The following is a 20,236-nucleotide window of genomic DNA, read 5'->3' on the forward strand; positions in this document are numbered from 1 at the left end:
TCCATTGGGTCTTGTGAATCCTACTTTGTTTTCTCATTCCCATTTCCTTGGTTCTCCCACTCCCTAACTACATTCTCCCTTGAATGCTTATTGCCCACCTAACACTTGCTTAACTTTTCCAAGTTGGTAAGCATGTATGCTCTTTCCTCTGCTTTGATCATTTTGCCTTGACTTAATCAGACCAAGGGGCTTTTCTTGTCTGCTTCCCTGTCAAAAAGGTTTAGTAAAGCCTTCCATTTTACTTAATCCACACAATCCTCAATTTTAAAGATGAGAAAACTGGACTAAACTTAAGCCACCACAGCTGTTATGGTTTGGACTGCAATCTCAAACTTCATCTCAATCTTTTAAGATACTGTATTTATACATCTTTGGATCTTCAGTGTCTATTTGGAATCAATTAAACATTACTCTTATCAACTATAACCTGTTTAAACTGATGGCCTCAGCTTCCATTTTATAGGTACACTATGGGAAAACCCATGGGTTTTATCTTCATCAGGACTATTACAAAGAAGCAAATCCAAATGATAAAGTTGTTTGTACAAGGGAGGAAAGCCTTCCTGGCACTTTTCTTAACCAAATCCACAAAGTTTGCTCCCCTATGCTTCCTTATGTTTGAGGGTCTGCAAAATCCTCACCTGATTCCAGCTTCTGGCTTTTAGGATTTCCCAAATTCTATACTAGGTACATTTCAGACCAGAATCATTAATATCTCATGATGTATTTCTTTGAACATTACGACTCCTCTGCACAAGGACACAGGCTTTCTAGATTCCAAACCACTCTGATGTGTAAAAGCCCTGGTGCACTTAACATTCAGATTGGTAGGCCCCATTTCAAGATTTTGGTTATGACTAGAACAGTGTGGTACAAGATGAGGGAGCCAAGGAGGAAAAACTTTAGTTTCAAGAATTACATCTTTCACAATTGCTTCAATTCTAACACATTGTTCACTATTTAAAATGTGCCTATCAAACTGAGTCTTCCTCTTTCCGGGTGCCTGGCTCAGTCACTAGTGCATGCAACTTGATCTCTGGGTTATGAGTTAAAGCCCCCACACTGGGTGTACAGCTGACTTCAAAACAAAACAAAACAAACCCCTCCACACACAAAAATCCCGAATCTCCCCCCTGTGAGCCATGCATGACAGTTAAGGGTATTCTCCCACTCACTGTATTTTCAGAGTATACAATGCAAAACAGGCCTTTCAACTCTAAGATACACAAATATGCTATCAACAAATATTCTCACTTTATAAATGTTCAAGGTAGGTAATGGGCCAAGTCCTTTTAAGTACTGGTGCTATCTCTTACACATTTTCTGAGTTGGCAAAGGAGCTCAGGCCCTCATACCCTTACTCCTGGATCTGTTATGTAGCTTTCAAATGTACAGGTAAGAGAGGTAGGGGTGCTAAAGAACTTACACCCAGACCAGAAGAGAAAAGCAGTTGTTAGTATTTAATGAACCTCTCTCCATGTGGCTTCAGGCTACCAGGACACAGGCTCCCCCCACACCCTTAATCTTCTCCTCAGCTCTTCTACTGAAGAATTTGGCCTTCACGATGACAGGCTGTTTGGGGAGCTTTCCCTTTCCCAATACTTTGTAGTAGCCCTGGAGAGATTGGGAAAAAGAAAAAAAAAAGAGTTTATAACACACACCATTGCAGGTACCAACTCCCTGATGTGTATAAAGAAAGATGTCTGCCAATCTGCTCCATCTAGGAACTGGGAGGGCATGTTTCTGATCTGGGCACTACCGGGGGCACAGAATGCCCTCGCCAGTGAATCAAGACCAGTGGATTCTCTCTGAGGACTCTAGCACACCAGGACAAGAGATGTGTCAGGATGTGACTCTAGCCTCAGGCAAAGCACAAACTCCCCTCTCCAATTACTAGCTGATTAACAACAAAAAAAGAAAAAGAAAAAAAAAAGAAAGGGAAAACCACATTCCCAGCAGTATTCCAAGAAGTCCTGACAATGAAAATTGCTCAAGTGATGTTACACAGGGAAAAGGGATTTAAAACTTAATTGAAAGCCCCCTTAAGATTTAGAATACCTCCACACCCATGGGAGCTGATGCTACGCCCAGAGCTCCAAAAAGATATACAAAAATCCTTTGTCATCATCAGTGTTTTGGGGTGTGGGTGGGAATCTCTTCAGATAATGTAGCTCCTTAAATAACAACCAAACATATTAGGACTTTATTCTGTAAGGCGAATAAAGATTCAAGAGCTGTGCCTCATGTAAGCAGACCAGAGCCAGTTGAGTTAACATACTGCCAAAAGCTCAGGCCAGAAATGCAAACCTGTACAAATCAGGGCAACAGTGGGAATGAAATTATGGATTGGAAAAACATTCAAGAAAGAACAAATACAAGTACTTGTATGAATGAGGGACTGGAAAGATTATTATTCTTCCAATGTTTTGCTTGAATCACAATTGAGCTCAATTTTGGTGAGTTAGCTGTGACAATTCTATCAAGAGGTGGACCAGTCTGAGGGCACCTGGGTGGCTTAGTCGGTCAAGTGTCCAACTCTTTATTTCGGCTCAGGTCACGATCTCATAGTTTGTGGAATTGAGCCTCGCATCAGAATTCTCTCTCTGCCGCTCCCCACTCCTGCATGCAAGTAATCTCTTGCTCTCAAAATACACATTTAAAAAAAAAAAAAAAAAAAAAAGGTGGAACTGTCTAGTAGATAACTGGGTATGGATTCCAGGCAGGAGATCAAGTAGATTAGATTACGAAGAATTTTAAGACGCAAGGACCATATAAAGGTAACAAATATTCACTCACCGATCGCACCACATCAATGATAGGAGCAGCTCCAGTCTTGTTTTTGGCAGCATTTACCCGTGTCTGCTCACTGACCAAGGTCCACAGTTTATCAAGGTTAACAGTTGGGCAGAAGCTCTGGTTCCTTTTTAAGTGGTAATGCCTCATACCAACTTTTCCAAAGTAACCTGGATGACTGGGAAGAGACGGGCACTTTAATGATCTCCCTTTAGTGACGTTTACCATCCTCACTGTCCATCTCCCTCGGTTATAGTGTAAATTGTTCACTGGTGGATTATAGTGAAATAGCAGGTACCCCATTCATTGCTGAATTAAAACAAATCTTTAAGAAAAGCCTCCAAAGATGTTCAGGAGTAAAAAACTACCCTTATTTCATGGAACCAGAAGTCACTTAGAAAGTAAGAGGCAGTGCCAAAACTAAAGGTCTTCCAGCTCACTTGACAGCATATTATGGAAAATCAACACATTCTTAGAATAGAGGTTTTCTAAGCAAATTTGGGGGAATAAGTGAATCTAACAGGTATACAGGTTAATCTGATGCATGTCACTAACCCGGTGACTGACTATGCCATGAGGGTCACAGCCAGTGAATAAGGTCAGCAATTACTCTTCGAGGACTCTAGCACACCAAGGCAATAGCTGATACCCAAGCGTGACTCTAGCCTCGATGACAAGTTCTCAGTTCACATCAAATGGTAACCTGGTGAAAGGTAAAAGCCAGGAACAGACAAGGCTTTTGAGTGGTAAGAGGCTTGCTTCCCATTAAAGGTGTTCTAGGGCAGCCCTCTGCCCCTAAATGCAGACTGCCAGTGCCAGTGAAAAGTACAGTACAGCTAAGAGGCACTCACTATTTGTCAAAGTTGATCCTGTGGTGATGCATGCCACCAGCATTACCCCGGCCTCCTGGGTGCTTCCGGTGCTTGCCTGAAAGAATACAAAGTTACAGTTAACATACCCTCACCAGCCCCTCAATTCTTCTCCCAAAACCATTTCCCCACATTTCTGCATCTCTACTTATCTTGTTCCCAGTCTACAATACCTCTCTAAGCATTGCTATTCCTTCAAAACTCCAGGTGAAACATCTCTATGCAGTGTTCCACATCACGGCACTATCCACAGTGCTCCATGCCTTCAATCAATTCAACACTTTGCCCCAGTTTTCATTCATTCCTCCAAATGATGTGAAATTCCCTAAAAATGGAGTACTGGTGAGAATTCTCACAGGGGAAAGAAAAAAACAGCTAACATTCAAACTTAATCCGAATGACCACACAAAGCTAACCCACTTCTACCCTACCTACTTCCTGGCTAGCTAAGGACCCGACAGGGAGTTCAAAGCAGACCGGGATGGGACGCCGGCACTTACCAATGCGGCCGTGGCCATGGCTCACGTGGCCCCGAAGTTTCCGGGTCTTTCTCAGTCTGGATGGCTGTATGAAAAAAGGTGCTTGGTATTAAGGCCAAAGGGAGGTAGGTGTGGCAGGGGGCCAACTTGCCCGTCTGCGAGGCGTCTGTAGGCCTGGGGAATTAAGATCTGCTTTGTAGCACATTCAGCAAAGTTGATATTACGAACTGGCCTGGGGACAAGCGGCCTCATCAGGGCGGCGCCCAAGCGCGCCGGCCCGCGTGTCTCAGAGACCCAAACTCCGAGCGGAGCACGCGGCACCAAGGTCCCAGGCCCCTGCCGGGCACCCTGCGCTGAGGCCTGCCATGCGCGGCCTGGGAGACCGGGCTAAGGTGAGGGGTGGGTGGTTGGGGTGCAACGCGAGTGCAGCTCGCGGCCTGAACCAGCAACAACGGGGAAGCACGAAAATAAGCACCTACCATGTCGGCGGCCCAGAAGAAAGAGGGAGGGCTCCGCGAAATCTCGCGGTACTGACAACGGAGGCGGAGCCAATGAGACTCACTTCCGGCCAGGGAGACCCGGCCTTGGGCGGGGCCTCTTGGGTCTCGCGGGTCTCGCGTGACTACAAGGCTGGCCCCTGCTTCTTTCTGCGGGGTGTCCTGGTCCTCTCCAGGAAATACCAGTGGCCCTGACGTGTGGGAGTCGTGCTGGTCGCTACCTTCTCTCGCTCTGGCTCTGAAGCTGAGAGCTTTCGCGGAATCCGGCGCTTGGGGCGCTGTGTGGTCCAAGCTGTCGCGGTGACTTGGCCCTGGAACCCGACTAGGCCACCGTACCCGTCAGACGCCCCAGTTCTGAGTCGTCCAACGCGTCTCGCTCCGTTCTTGCGGTCTGCTCGGCCCTGGCGGTAGCGGTTGCTCTCTTGTCTCCCAGCCGCAGTGAGGATTCGCGAGACGCTATTTGATCCTCAGCGTGCTTACCGGTGTCTCGCTCTGCTACCTTTGGAGTCTTTCACTAGATGTCTCCACCACCCACCGGCACCTGCTGACCTACACTCCAGGGAGGCGTTCGGTCTTAATTCCTCCTTTGCCCTTGTGCTATCTTCTGGGCCTCCACAGATTGAACAATCTGATATACTTCAGGCACCAGTATACCTGGTTGCTTTATGGTCCTTTTTATACAGACTCTGTAAACACTTTTTCTAACCACCCAGTTTGAATTTTCACCTGAACCTAGTTGACATGGCCGTGACCTCCTCTCCTGGACTAGAGAATCCCTGTTCACTTAGACCCAGTGCAAGTGTCTCTTTTCCTGTGAAACTTCTCTGACCCATTCAATCATTGTTGCTTACTTTCCCCACTTGTGCCCTCACACAATCAAGTACATAGCTCTTATATAATTCTTGATCCACATTTGTCTTCCGTACTAGACCAAATTCCTTAATGGCTCAGGAATATTTTCTTTTATCCATGCACTCCCAGTTCCTGGCATGTAGTGCATGTTCAACAAATTATTAAGTGACCGAATGTAACTACTCTCACCTCCCTGTCTTCACTAACTGGAAGAGCCCTCTTTCGAGTCTCAATCAGTGTTCGAAATCCCATTCTTTCAATTACTCTGTGTGTGTATTTATTTTCCCTGCCCCATTCCTGTCAGCTAAAATATATTTTAGCTAAATATCCTAAATTCTCCCTGACTGTCTTCTACCTGCTACCCTGGCTTTTTCCTTTACAGCCAAGCCCCCCAAAAGCGATGTCTACAAATTCTGTCCATTTGTTCATTTCCCATTCATTGTTTAATCCACTGTAATCTAGCCCTCAGCTACACTACTTCAATGAAATTGCTCTTTTTCGAAGCATCAATTAAATACCAGTTGAATGGACTCTTCCTATTCCTCATACCACTTCTCTCTGTTGTACTTTATCTCTTTCACTTCTTTATAGAAATTCTTGCCTTCTTCTTGTCTCTCTGGCCACTTCACAGCCTTTTCAGTTTCTTCTAATTTTATGCACCATTCAAGTAGTGATATTTTTCACCCTCCGGTTCTTGCTCTTTATCTTTTCACAATACACAGTCTTCTTGGGTGAATTTATTTTGGGTGGCTTCAATTCACAATGTTATTGCTGAGCTCCACACTCATGTGTTTACTTAATTTCTGATTATTATTCCTTGGACATTCTACAGACAAACTAAGGAAACATATTCAAAGACTTCAATTTTCCTTTCTCACCGGTGCCTTCTCCTTTATACTGTATCTTGGTGAGTGGTGCTCATGTCCACTTAAATAGTGATGTCATGGACACCTGAAAATTGTTCCCGAGCCTTCTTTTCCTCTAATACACTGTCACCATATCCGTTTGTTCTCTATCTCAGATCTGCTTCCTCCTTTCAAGCCCCCATGACACTGCCTTCATTAAGACCCTCATCATGTCTCTTATCCTGAGTTCAGCATCCTCCTGTGGCACCCTGCTTGCATTCTAACCCTCCTCCAGTCCCTTCATCCTTCACACCTCTGCCAGGTTAATCTTCCCAAAACATAACTTTCATCCTTTCACTTACTTGATCAAAAAGTTGGGTAGCTCCCTATTACCTACAGAAAGGCCTATGTGCCTTTCCAAACCAACCTCAGCTTTTCCTCTTATACCAGCTTTCTACTGTAGCCAAACTTGCTACATACATTCTACCTTTTTGCCTGTGCTGGTGCCATTTCTCATGCCTATACTGCTCATCTTATTCCTGAACAGATATCCTGAATCTCCCTCAACGTTTAGGGCCCACCTTATATTCTGCTTCTTCCCAGAACACTCCAGTCCAGAGTGATAATAACCAAATACATCTTGCAATCTTACAAATTGCTTCTGCCTGAGAGGTCAACACTACCAGCTCCATTTTATGAATGAGAATGAAAGAATTGAGGCACAGAAGTTTGAATGACTTACCGGTGGCTACAGAGCTGCCAAGATACAGAGCCTGGGCCTACCTAGCCTTTAGTCTTCTCTTTCCAGATCTGTTTTTACCTCAGTGACCACTCCCTCTCTGACCTCACAGCATTATGGTCTTCATCACTCCTTCAGTCCTCAATCACATACTACCTGTGGCCAGCAGAAACAGGGGTCTTGAGAGTCGGGGGCAAGGTCTAAGAAGAGATCACCCTGTATTTGACATTGAAGTTGGCCAGAAAGTGCACAAGGGATGAACTGAGCTACCTGGAAACTACCCTTGGGAACATGGTCTGTGAATGGAGGTAAGCTGGGCAGAGCTTTGGGAATGAAAGGTAACCATCAAGTGTCTTGTGAGGAGGGCCTAGAGCCAGGACAAATACTGTTCAGGGGGTATAGGTAGGGTTCTGGGTAATTGGCACTGCTTCTGGATAGTTTTGCCAGGTTCTTTGGTTATAGAGGAGCTATATCCTATCCCTCAGGCCATCCATCTGAATGGAAATTCTCCGAGTGGACCAGCACTCTGTGTTGGGTTCTGCGTTCACCTAACATTCTTCTCATTGATGGTTCTATCATGGTGGAGGGAATTCCCTGGGTGATTGTCTGGCTCTGGTTTCTAGCAGGTTCCCTTTCATTCCTAAGGGCTCATGTGTGGTTTGTCAATGTGGGTCAGTTTCCCTAGGCTGACCAGCTCTGAGACAGCAAGTTCTGTATCTGCAAAGTTGAGTAGCATCCAGACATTAGGCATTAGGTAACCTGTCCCTCTCCACCAGGCACACGGAAAGTGCTGAGACATGACCTCTGAGAGGCCTGCTTCTCTGTGACATCTCTTCTGAAGTAGAGTGTGGTCTTGTGACATCTCAGGCATATGGGCTCCCTCAGAGAGTCAGGGCCTCAGAAAATATCTATGAAATGAGCAGAAGGGAGATGATGCCAGACAGCAGCCTGGCGAGACAGGTAAATGTGGTGCTGACCTTTTCTGGAACCCACGCCTTTCTCTAGGGAACCTTATGAACACACCCCACCCTGAAGAGGGCTCTGGTGGTCCCCTTTTCTTTTTCTCCTCTCTGGGTTCCTGAGTTCCTTAGCAGTCCTTCACATGGCAACAACAGCCTGGGTAGATCCAACCTTGTTTTCTTGCTCTCCATCTTTAGGTTTGGACATTTGGAAAGATTATGTTGCTTTCCTTTTTCAAGTAAAGGATTGTTAATTTAAGATGGAAAGAGCCAGGGTTTCTGTTCTTTTTTTTTTTTTTTAATGTTTATTTTTGAGAGACAGAGTGTGAGCGGGGGAGGGGCAGAAAGAGGGAAACACAGAATGTGAAGCAGGCTCCAGGCTCTGAGCTGTCATCACAGAGCCCGAAGCGGGCTCCAACTCACGAGCTGTGAGATCATGACCCGAGCCAAAGTTGGACGCCCAACCAATTAAGCCACCCAGGCGCCCTAGGGTTTCTGTTCTTTTTAAGTGAGAGTTCTAGAAAAACTCAGAAATCCTAATGTATTTCAGAAAGGATTTTAAAATTAGCATGTAATGGAAAATCCAGTAAAACATTAAAGAAAATCTTTAAAAATATAAGTATAAACATCTCAAATGATAACACTTTATAATGCTTTTTTATGTCTGAATATTACTTTCAGCTCTTGTCTACTTGGAGACATAGCTATCTACAAAGCTGATGATCATGCATACAAATCCTTTTGTATTCTGCTTTTCATTTAATACCGTGACATTTTTCTGTATCACTACTCAGTCTTCATGATTATTATTTTTAATATCTTAAGACTGATTTATCTTCAGCATGTACTGTAATTTACTAAACCATTTTCTCCTGTATTTTTTTTTTTTGTTTCTTTTTGTGTTTTTGGTTGTTGTTCTTATTGTGTTCTTTGCTATTAGAGACAGTGATGCAATGGACATTTGTGTGTATGTGTTTTTTCTTCTTCTATTCAATAGCTTGTCTAGGGTAAATTCCCAGGAGTGAGATTGCTGTATTATAGGGTATGAACATTTTTATGATTCATTTTATGCTATTTTTTTCCCCAAATGGATTGTACCAATTTATGCACCAGCAGCATGTATAGTTACCACTTTCAGCTACACCAGGCTCGAGGGGTTTTGTTGTTGTTGTTGTTTTGCCTTTATCAGTAGTTTTTGATAAATGGCAATATAGTATTTAGAGAAAAATCCATAGGGCCACAGGGTTTTCTTGAGCACAAAGTAAAAATAATCTAATTTGAAGATTAGGAATTTCCAGGAGTCTTTCCTAACGCTGTTGAATAGATTTTTTAAAAATCTCATTATACTACAACTGCAACTAGCTTTGTTGCAAGCTAAGGTGGAAAACCTTGCTGCCATTAAACTCAGAATAGCAAAATGTGAAGAGAGGAATTCTAGGATATTAGAGGACAGTTTATCCAATAGCACAACAAGGAAGGGCTTAAATATTTGGATTTTAATTTAATTTCAGATGATAAAATCAGCAGAAAGAACATAGAAGCTTGGGTTCATTTCCTACCCCTATTTTTTTTAAGTTTATTTATCTACAGAGAGAGAGCAGGGGAGCGATAGAGAGAGGAGAGAGAGAATCCCAAGCAGGCTCCACACTGTCAGTGTGTGCGGAGCCTGATGTGGGGCTTGAACCCACCAACCACTACATCGTGACCAGAGCTGAAATCTGGAGTCACCCAGGCACCCCTCTACCTCTATTTTTACTAGCTGAATGATATTAAATGAACAACATACTCTCTTTGGATCTTAGTTTTCTTGTTTGTCTAATGAAAAATACTGAGATTTATTCTTTCATTTTAGAAATATTTATTGAATGCATACTGTGTGTAGACACTATGTATATGTGCCAGGCAGTGAGGAGTTGGGACAATGGTGAACAAGAAAGACTAAGTTCTGTTCTAGGACTGTGTCTAAAATAGACAGTATACAAGTAAACAGATAATATATCATGTTCAAACCGTCTAGCATCGAGTGGGTGTTCTCTCATTGCCTAGTGTGTCTCTCTCCTCTTTTCCTCCTGAACTGAATCTTGTTTTGATGATCACTTGCTCTGTACTACCCGTGCGAACAGTCTTTGAAATTCTTACCCCCAGTGTGGCATGGAATGACTTGCTCTGCCATTCCTTGGCAAGGCTACAGAAACTCTCAGATCAGGCTGTGGGGTGTTAAAAGGAAGTGATTTGTGAGCAAGGTAATGTTATATGTGAGGCTTTCTGTCCTTCCAGGCTTTCACATGATGTTTCATTTAGTCCTAGTTTCCTGGTTCCATGACTTAGAGCAGAGGTCTCAGGCTGATTACTGGTATATTTTGTTTGACTCATGCTGTTTTCAAGTTTTTATTTTTTTTTTAATGTTTATTTATTTTTGAGAGAGAGGGAGACAGAGTACCAGTGTGTGTGTGTGTGTGTGTGTGTGTGTGTGTGTGTGTGTGTGTGTGTGTGTGGCGGGGAGGGGGGTGGACAGAGAGAGAGAGAGGGAGACACAGAATCCGAAGCAGGCTCCAGGCTCCGAGCTGTCAGCCCAGAGCACAGTGGGGCTCAAACTCAGGAGCTGTGAGATCATGACCTGAGCCAAAGTCTGATGCCTAACCACCTGGGCCACCGAGCCACCCCAGTTTTCATGTTTTTAAATTTTAATTAGTTGCCAACGTTTTAGAGTTTAAGTAAAAATTTGGATTTCTGGCGCTTTGAAAAACTATGTGGACCCACATTCGTTTTATTATTATTTTTAATGTTTATTCATTTTTGAAAGACAGAGAGAGACAGAGCACAAGCAGGGGTGGAGTGGGGAGAGAGGGGGACACAGAATCTGAAGCAGGCTCCAGGCTCTGAGTTGTCAGCCCAGAGCCCGACATGGGGCTCAAACCCATGAACCGTGAGATCATGACCTGAGCCAAAGTCAGACGCTCAACAGACTGAGCCACCCAGGCGCCCTGAGACCCATATTCTTTTAGGTGGAGCACTTTGCTATTTACATGCCTGGCCCCCATAGGCATTCGAATCTGCTACCCCTGGCTTAAGTACATTCTGCCATACTCTATCCCTTTTCCTAGGTCAGAGGAGGTAGGAAGGAGAGGGAAGAGCTAAGACATAGTGGAAAGCAGCCAGAGGAAGCGGTTAGAAGAGAGGTCATTTGACCGTCCCCCTTTACTCTCAAATCAGAGACTCTATTGTTTGGTTGTGCCTTTAATTTAACCTTTACCCTCTGAGTTACTTCAGTTGCTCTTCTAAGACAGAAGTGAAATATTTATTTATATTCTTACCCTGAGTAGTGCCCACTGATGTTGGAAAGCCATGTCCCCACTTTGAATCCCCTGAGTTGTTATTTATTTATTTTTAAAGTTTATTTATTTATTGAGAGAAAGAGAGAGCATGAGCGGGGAAAAGAAGGAGAGGGAGAAAGAGAATCTTAACAGGCTCTGCACTGTCAGCATAGAGCCCGATGCAGGGTGATCTCATCAACCCTTAAGATCATGCCTGAGCCGAAATCAAGAGTTGGATGCTTAACCAACTGAGACACCCAGGCACCCTCCCCTCCCAGAGTTGTCATTTAAAGCCTAATGCAACAGTTCTCAAAGTATGGTCTGTAGACCTATGGCAGGAAGCAGGGGCAGGGTGGGGATGGTGATGGTCCCTGAGACTCTTTCACAAGTGTCCACAGGATCACAAGTTTCCACAGAGTCAAAACCATTTTCATAACACTACAGAATGTTATTTGCCCTTTTTACTGGATTGGCATTTGCACTGATAGTGCCAAAGCAAATGCCAAAGGTGGTGTGTAAAAAGCCAAAGATGCTGGTAGAAGTCATTGTATTCTTCACTGCTAGGCACTCGCAGGAAAAGGGAAAGGACAGGAGGAGAAGGGAGAAGCCAATTTCACTTAGGTGTGTCCATGATGAGGTAGGCAGTATTTTACTAAATTCCGGTCCTTAAATATGCATCATTTTAATATTCTTTGTGAAGAAACTGGAAGTGTGCATAAAGCATTTCTACTTACCAGGGTGAGGAACTGCACTTGTACTATTATTTGAGTTGCAAGCTGAACTAGCCTTTTTTTTTTTTTTTTTTTTTGTACAACACCAGTTTTACTTGAGAGAACAGCTGACAGACAAACTGTGGTTATTCAGACTTGAGAATATGGCAAATATGCTCTCAAAAATGAAGTGAGCCTGTCATTTCAAGGAAAAAAACCTGACAGTATTTGTTGCCAATGATAAAATTAGAGCTTTCAGCAAAATTTAGAATTCTGGTAAAGGCATAGCTGCCTCTATGAGTTTGACATCTTCCTAAAAAAGTATTTTCCAATAAGACTGGAGGTGATGTTTAAGAGTGTGATGTTTTGTTATCGTATAAGGAAACATCAGTGTTTGAAGCGTCTACGTAAGTCATTGGATCAATGTTTTCCAAATGACAGATGCCTGGTGTTCTAAAATGATGCCTAGGTAGAAGGGCAGTTTACAGTGCAAGACAGACCAGTGGATTTTCATGTCACAGGGTAAGAAAAATTCACTGATGTAGTTTCAGATTCCACATTACAACTAAGCTTTAAGAAAGTGCTACTTGTTGTAGTTTCAAAGGATATCCACAGTTACCTGACAAGGCTATTAAAAATACTCTTATCTTTTCCAATTGTACAGCCCTGTGAGGCTGGCTTTTCTTCATACACTGTAAACAGAACAACATACAGCAGATGGACTACGGAAGCAGGTATGGCAATCCAGCTGGCTTTTATTAACACAGACATTAATGAGGTTTGCAAAAAGGAAAAACAATGCCACTCTTCTCCCTAAATTTATTTTTTAATAGTTTTTTTCTTCCTAAAAAGTATGCTATTCAGGTTGACATGTAATATGTTTATTGTTTTTAAATGAATTAATATTTTAAAATTATCTCAGTTTTCATTTATAACATGGTACATAGTAGTAGATATAACCCACATAAATAAAATCTCTTTGGTGTCCTGAATAATTAAGTCTGATGTTGTCGAAGTCTAACAAAATAAACTCAGCCACACTTAAACCTTCTAAGACAGATTGCCCTTCCCTCCACCAGCACTACTATGCTGCCCTCTGCGAAATAACTACTCTTAGAGCCCCAAAATGAATTAGAGGTGAGAGTCCGTCCATTATTTTATTTAGTGGCATTTTGCTGGGCCTCCAAGCAGCCTGGCCTCTCCCAGCCTTGTCACTCTTCATCTTTAATGGGTTTGGCTCCCAAAGACTATGGACTGAAATGAAAGTTCTGTCAAATCTGCATAACTCCAGAGCTCCAGATGTGAATTAAATGACATTTGGTTTCTTTCTTAAGTAGGTACAAGTATAAAATGAGGTACACTTCTTTTGCTCTTATACAAAACTTACATAAAATTGAATACAGTTTGCAAGTTATAAAAAACCAAAACAATCAAATTAACAATATCAGTTTCATTTGCAGATGATGTGTTGCTGAACTAAATTGCTATTACAGTTTAAATGTGGTGCTCCCAGTGTGGCCAGGTGTGGCAAACTTTTGCCAGGGTGATGATGGCTTAATTTCCCTACCTCCTACATCTGTTCCAAGCACGATGAAACATTCCTCACCACATGCCACAATGTTATTGAGACTTCATGTGGCAAGAATGCATCATTTACATATCAAGGCTGCCCCTTTCTCTTCCCATTTGCCTGAGACAAATAAGTGCATGGTGTGAATTAGATCCTAAACTCTTAACACTGCCTCTAAAATCTCGTTGAGGTGGATATGTAGATGAACTGGAACATTTATAGATTTAAAAATTCTTATCAGAATGAATACTAATTTTAAAAAATAGGAGAACTCACAAAAATATGTGTGTTGGACCTTAGCTTGAGAAATATTTCAGTAGTAAGGGTGTGAAGTCCAATTTTGAATTTGAATTTGAACTTTGCTATTTGCCATCTGTCTTTGTGCAATTACCCAAACTCTCTGAACCTCAGTTTCCTCAGCCTGTCCTTCATGGTTTTACTGAATTCATAGAAGTATCATAATGCCTATCTCCAAGAGTAGTTGTGAGGTTTGAGATAAAGCATATAAAGCACCTGGTATAAACTTGGCTTTTAATACATTTCCTTTTCTTTTCCAAAATCTTGGACCAGGCTTGCCCACTAATAAAAAGAAGCACAGGTAGATCTTGGACACTTTTGAAGGCAAACAAACCTTGTAAGAAACACACAACCTAGCAGACCTCTCTAGGCTTTATTTTCCACAGTGGAGATGCTGGACTCTCTCTTTGAGTTCAAGTGAGAGTTTGGGGCTGAGCCCTGCAGGTTTCAGGGCACGAGCCTCCAGTTCTCAGAGTCCTCTCTGGCCTGTCCAGGAACATCCCCCACCCCAAAGAAATTAATCACTCTGCTTTGTGCTTCACTTATAGGCAGTGGAGCTTGCTCACTCTGCACGCTACTTCATACCTGAGGAGGTCGTTGCAAGAGCCCCGGTCCTGGGCACGGTCATGGGCATGGGGTCAGATATGGGTATGAGCTTTATGGGGCTGCCACTAGTTGACCAGAAACACAAGAGTGGTCATATGGAGCCCGTGGTACTGGCCTGTTCATTGTGCCGACAGAACCTGCAGGCTGTCGGTGCCTGACTCCTACCCTGCCAGCATTTGCTCTGTAAGGACTGCTTCCAGGGCTTGATCCAGGATCTGAGGCAGGTTGCCAAGGCTTCTGGGACTGTCTCAGATGGTAAGTACAAAAGTACCACAGGTTCCCCTCCTTCACATCATAGGTCTCTTCCTGTTTCATAGGAACCGAATTTCAAGTGTAGAAAGAATCGGAATTTAAATGCCCAAGGGACACTCATTGCTGAGCGCAACTCTTTAGGGAATCTGTGAGACAAAGCAAATCCTCCTGATGCCTGCTATATCTGTTTTGTAAGCTGGGAGTCGCCATGCTTGGGATTTCCTTAAATTGGTGGCAGACCGAGAAACCTGGGAAGGTGTTGATTCAAGGTTTGGCTGGCTCCCCAGACAGACAGGACGTGTGTCCTGGCTCACTAAACTTCCCAGGCGAGGCGGAGGGAGAACTGCTGGCCCCCTAGGATTGGTCAGGACCTGATTATGAACAGACGCACACTGACTAGCAACCATTCACCAGTTAAATTGCTGCTTAGTGGGAGGAGCTTGTGTCTCACTCCTGAACGTCAGGTTTCCTAGGGAACAGTCTCATTGAGGACTGTGAGGCCTTGGAGACAGGAACCAGATCCCTTCATCTCAGCGTTCTAGCACAGGCATGCAACAGAGGTGCAGTCTCTGTTGGGTGAACTTGGAGGATGAGAAAGTCAAACAAGTAGAGAGTATTTAGGAACATCATCTTTATTTTTGTTATCTGCAGTATTGTTAAAGTGATTTGTGGCACAAGTCTAGGCTCCTTGAGGCATTGTAGCAGTGCAGTTGTCCTTAGGTATGAATTTGGGGCCCTCTAAATCCTTGGGTAAACTGTGTAACCTCTCTGGGCTCTTTTGTGAGCTTGGAGCACAGAAAAGATAGTGTACGTTGATTTTAAAAATTAATGTCTGGGGGTGCCTGGGTGGCTCAGTCCGTTGAGCATCCGACTTCAGCTCAGGTCATGATCTCGCAGTCTGTGAGTTGGAGCCCCACGTTGGGCTCTGTGCTGACAGCTCAGAGCCCGGAGCCTGCTTCAGATTCTGTGTCTCCCTCTCTCTCTGCCCCTCCCCCACTCTCTGTCTCTGTCTCTCAAAAATAAATAAACGTTAAAAAAATAAAACTTAATATCTGATTTTTAAACTTAAATTTCATTCTTCCTTAACTTTTTAATTTTACCTTATAAATCTCATTCTATTTATGTGGCAAATTTTAACAGTCATTTTTAAAGGGACTTTATTAATATTTGAACATATCTACAAACTTAGCTAATAATTGCTTTCATAAGTTAAACGTATTTTATTTTTCTTTTTTTAAAAAAATGTTTATTATTTTGAAGGAGAGAGAGAGAGAGAGAGAGAGAGAGAGCAAATGAGGGAGGGGCAGAGGGAGAAGGAGAGAGAGAATCCCAAGCAGGCTCTACGCTGTTAGCAGAGCCTAACACAGGGCTTGATCTCACAAACTGTGAGATCATGACCTAAGCTGAAATCAAGAGTTGGACACTTAACCCACTGAGCCATCCAGGCACCTCATATTTTATTCTTTTTTTTTAAGTATTTCAATTGTCTAGCAAATAAACATTCCTAATTAAAGGACACTTGGAAATCTAATAAGTTAAATTTATAAACATGGTGAATCTTAAATATGTCTTAAAAAGTTCCTTTAGAATATATAAAGAACTTCTACAACCCAACAATAAAAAAAATCAAACAACCTATTTTAACAATGGGCAAAGAACTTGAATAGACATTTCTCCAAACAGGATATACAAATGGCCAATGAGCACACAAAAAGATGCTCAGTATCACTAATCTTTAGGGAAATACAAATCAAAACCACAATGGGATGCCACCTCATACCCATTAAGATGGCTACTATTAAAAAAAAAAAAAGAACAGAAAATAACCAGTGTTGGTGAGGATATGGAGAAAGGGAATCCTTGTATATTATTAGTGGGAATATAAAATGGTATAGCTTCTGTGGAAAACAGCACAGCCATTCCTCAAAAAATTAAAAAATAGAATTACCATGTGGTCCAGCAATTCTGCTTCTGGGTGTACACCAGAGAGAATTAAAGAATTTAAAGCAGGGACTCAAAGAAGTATTTGTACACCTGTGTTCAAAGCAGCATTATTCACATGGCCAAAAGGCAGAAGTAACCCAGGTGTCCACTGAAAGATTAATGGATAAACAAAATGTGGTGTATAGGTACAATGGAATATTATTTAGTCTTAATAAGGAAGAAAATTCTGACACATGTTACAGCATGAATGAACCTTGAGAACATTATACTAAATAAAATAAGCCAGTTACAAAAAAACAAATAGTTGGGACGCCTGGGTAGCTCAGTCGGTTAAGCGTCCGACTTCGGCTCAGGTCACGATCTCATGGTCCGTGAGTTCAAGCCCCACGTCGGGCTCTGTGCTGACAGCTCAGATCCTGGAGCCTGCTTCAGATTCTGTGTCTCCCTCTCTCTCTCTGCTCCTCCCCCGTTCATGCTCTGTCTCTCTCTGTCTCAAAAATAAATAAACATTAAAAAAAAAACAAATAGTCTATGATTCTATTTACATGAGGTACCTAGAGTAGTCAAATTCATAGAGACAGAAAATAGAATGGTGGTTGCCAGCGACTGGGGGGAGTGGGGAATGGAGAGTTGTTGTATAATGGTATTGAGTTTCAGTTTTGCCCATGTTTTAATCAGGTTTGTTGTTTTTGTTGAGTTGTAGGAGTTCTTTATATATTAGGGGTGCTAGACCCTTATCAGATAATATGATTTGTAAATATTTTCTCTCATTCAGTGGGTTGGACTTTTGTTCTGTTAATAGTGCCCTTTGATGCATAAAAGATTTGAATTTTGCTAAAGTCCGACTTCTCTATTTTTGCTTTTGTTGCCTGTGCTTTTGGTGTCATATCCATGAAATCATTGCCAAATCCATTGTTGTGAAGCTTTTCCTCTGTATTTTCTTTTAAGAGTTTTATAGTTTAACTCTTATGTTTAAGTCTTTGATCTCATTTGGGATTTTTAACATGAACTAATTATGCATGTCTCAAGGCTTTGTGTGGCTCTCAAGTCGAAAATTAAATCATACTAATGACAATTATTAGAATCATAGTGTTTATTTGCCAAGTTATTTGAAGTGTAATGGAGAATAAAAATATAAGCCTTGGTGTCAATGTATTTGGGCATATGAGTGTGAGTTCTAATCTGCCTGCCACTTAGTAGTTGGACAGCTTGGGCAAGTTGTCTTGCTTATGAAATGAGGATGGTAATAGTAGTAATTAACTTAAAGGATTGTTATGAAAATGAAATGATAACATACACATAGAACATTCTGTGCTACTCATAGTATATAGTAATAAGACAAGAAACATAAAAAAATACTATTATTTAGAACTTTTGAAACTGAAGTGGAAAAAATCTGTTAGATGTGAACATGCTTGATTTAGAACAAGAGAGACAATTTCTTTTCCTTTTTTTTTTTTTTTTTGAGAGACAATTTCTTAAATATGTGGCATCTTATATTCCTTGGTATATCTTATGGTCTGGCTAGGCCTTTGCTACCTTCCATATTTGTGTTTATGGATGAAGAGTAGAATCAGCTTCCATGACTACTTGGAGATTTTAGGGCACTATCCTGTGTGGTATTTGTTGGTTTGTATGTTTGTCTCCTTCATGGGTATTTGACTTCTGTGTAGCTGGCTCTATGGCATTTAGGGTACAGAGATGAAAAGGCAGGGCCCTTGTCCTCAAGAAACTCATGTTCTGTTGAAGGGCAAATAACTAGACAGATGATTATAATATGGTGCGGCAGGGGTGTGAAGAGAAGGTTGTTGAAAGTTCAGGCACAGCAGCAATGCCTCTGGGAGGTTCTCCACAGACCAAGTCTGGTGGATATCAGTTGCTTACTGAATGTTTTCTGAAGAACTAAAAGAATGGTACCCAAATGAGCTGCTTCATGAAAAGGAGAGCTGTGCTCTCTCTCTGGTAGGTCTAGTGAGACACCCAATACCTGAACTTGATTTCTGGTCCATAATTTGAGAAGCCATGCTCTGGGAGTCTGGTTCTTTGGAAAGAGCTTTAAGCACTTCCACTTTGTCCAGCAGAGTAGGGGCACAGACTTGCTAAAATGCTTATTGTATTGCTGTCAATCGGGAGTTTTCAAAAGTAAAATGTGGAAGCAGGTAGAGAGGAGGTGAGTAGAGGCTGAAGAATAAATAGGGTGCATCAGTGCCTCCAGCCATATGCCAACAGTGCATGGGGATATGTCATTTTCCATAAATCTAGTTCTGCTAGTTGCTGGGCAGAGCTGAGCATTGCTGTGTTGCATCGGCTGTGTGCCTGGGCTCGGGTTCTGGCCAGCTGGTTTCCAACTCCAGTCCCTCGGTGGAGCCTTCCCATGCCTGCACTTCTGCACTGGTACTTGGCACTGGGGAGGACATGAGGTGGGCATCTTATTCAACTGGACCGAGTCTTTCAACTCTACAACTCCACAGCCCAACACAGAACCTGACACAGGATGGGGGCTCAGGTGAATATTTATTGATCGAATGATTTAATCACTGGATTCACAGAGATCTCCCATGGCTCTTACCTGGAAGGAAGACTGTTTCACTTGTGACACTGCCCCTTTCTACTTCTCAAGTTGCAAGGTGCACATATATTTTTCAAGCACCTGCAGAGACTGCACTAGGTACTCGTGCCTGTATTATCTTTTCTAAACTTTGCAATCACCCTATAATTAGGCATTCCCATTTTACAGATGAAAAACCTGGGGATTGTGAATATGTAAGGTCTAAGGTCCAAAACAACTGCTAAATGTCAGCTCAGGTCAAACCTGTCTTCAGAGCTTGTGATCTGCACTGTAGCACTTCGCTCTGGGAAAGATTTCACCCGGAATCACTGAACTGATGGAGACTCTGCGGAAAATCTTTGAGGAAAGAACCAATGGTGCAGCCTGAGTCATCAGGTGCACATCTTTAATGAGGCCACAGCTTAGCTGAGATTCCCTCCCCTACCCCCCCCCCCCCCCGCCCCCGCAACTCCAGCACAGTGGGAAGTGTGTCTGCATTAGGTCTCTGCCTCTAAGGAGACCAGCTGGGCAAAGTCTTCAAAAGGTAGTGATGGGGACCAGAGCAAAGGCAGCTCTGTGCTGAGCACACAATGGCTTAGCCATGCAGTGGGATGACTGGAGCTGAAGGCTCTGTGCAGAAAGGCTGGATATTGGAAGTGGATTTACTCAGCCAATGAGAATATCTATTTGGGACTATTTGCCTTTAAGCCTAATTGAAAATGGTCCCAGGTCAAACTCTATCTGAGAAGTTAGCCATTGAGTCACAAAGTGATACTTCAAAATGTAGCGAGCTCTGAAGGGAGCTGGTGGGCCTGAAACTGACATTTACCATGTGTCTTCAAAATTCTCAGGATTCCTGTAGCTCTATTTGTTGTTTTAGGGAAGAAAGGCAATTAATTGGATATTTCCTTCCCCAGGTAAATAAAAGGAACATTGTTCTTTCTTTTCAAATCTACTAAAAG

General features: G+C 42.6%; 2 protein-coding genes and 2 non-coding genes across 7 annotated transcripts in view; 1 reads left to right on the top strand and 3 right to left on the bottom strand.

Moving 5' to 3' along the window:
* Positions 1-1,441: 1,441 nt before the first annotated feature.
* Positions 1,442-4,973, bottom strand: RPL27A (ribosomal protein L27a). Its single transcript, XM_015084677.3, has 5 exons — positions 4,621-4,973; positions 4,163-4,226; positions 3,645-3,720; positions 2,797-2,971; positions 1,442-1,614 (listed from the first exon to the last, which is right to left on the bottom strand). The coding sequence occupies exons 1-5, from the start codon at positions 4,621-4,623 to the stop codon at positions 1,486-1,488; spliced, it is 447 nt and encodes a 148-aa protein (XP_014940163.2). The 5' UTR covers positions 4,624-4,973; the 3' UTR covers positions 1,442-1,485.
* LOC113603532 (small nucleolar RNA SNORA3/SNORA45 family) lies at positions 1,736-1,866 on the bottom strand. The gene has a single exon (XR_003425127.1). It is a non-coding gene; the product is annotated as a small nucleolar RNA SNORA3/SNORA45 family (small nucleolar RNA).
* LOC113603533 (small nucleolar RNA SNORA3/SNORA45 family) lies at positions 3,336-3,465 on the bottom strand. The gene has a single exon (XR_003425128.1). It is a non-coding gene; the product is annotated as a small nucleolar RNA SNORA3/SNORA45 family (small nucleolar RNA).
* The window catches only part of TRIM66 (tripartite motif containing 66), a 57,101-nt gene continuing 41,789 nt past the window's right edge, over positions 4,925-20,236 (top strand). For 2 of the 4 annotated variants that reach the window (XM_053203498.1, XM_053203499.1), the window contains exon 1: positions 19,762-20,191. The gene's annotated coding sequence lies outside the window, so the exon portion shown is untranslated. Of the gene's footprint in view, positions 8,035-19,761; positions 20,192-20,236 lie in introns of those variants that run through there. The other 2 variants (XM_053203501.1, XM_027073207.2) reach the window with 2 other exon arrangements.

The sequence above is a fragment of the Acinonyx jubatus genome, chromosome D1, assembly GCF_027475565.1.
Source record: "Acinonyx jubatus isolate Ajub_Pintada_27869175 chromosome D1, VMU_Ajub_asm_v1.0, whole genome shotgun sequence".
NCBI lineage: Eukaryota > Metazoa > Chordata > Mammalia > Carnivora > Felidae > Acinonyx > Acinonyx jubatus.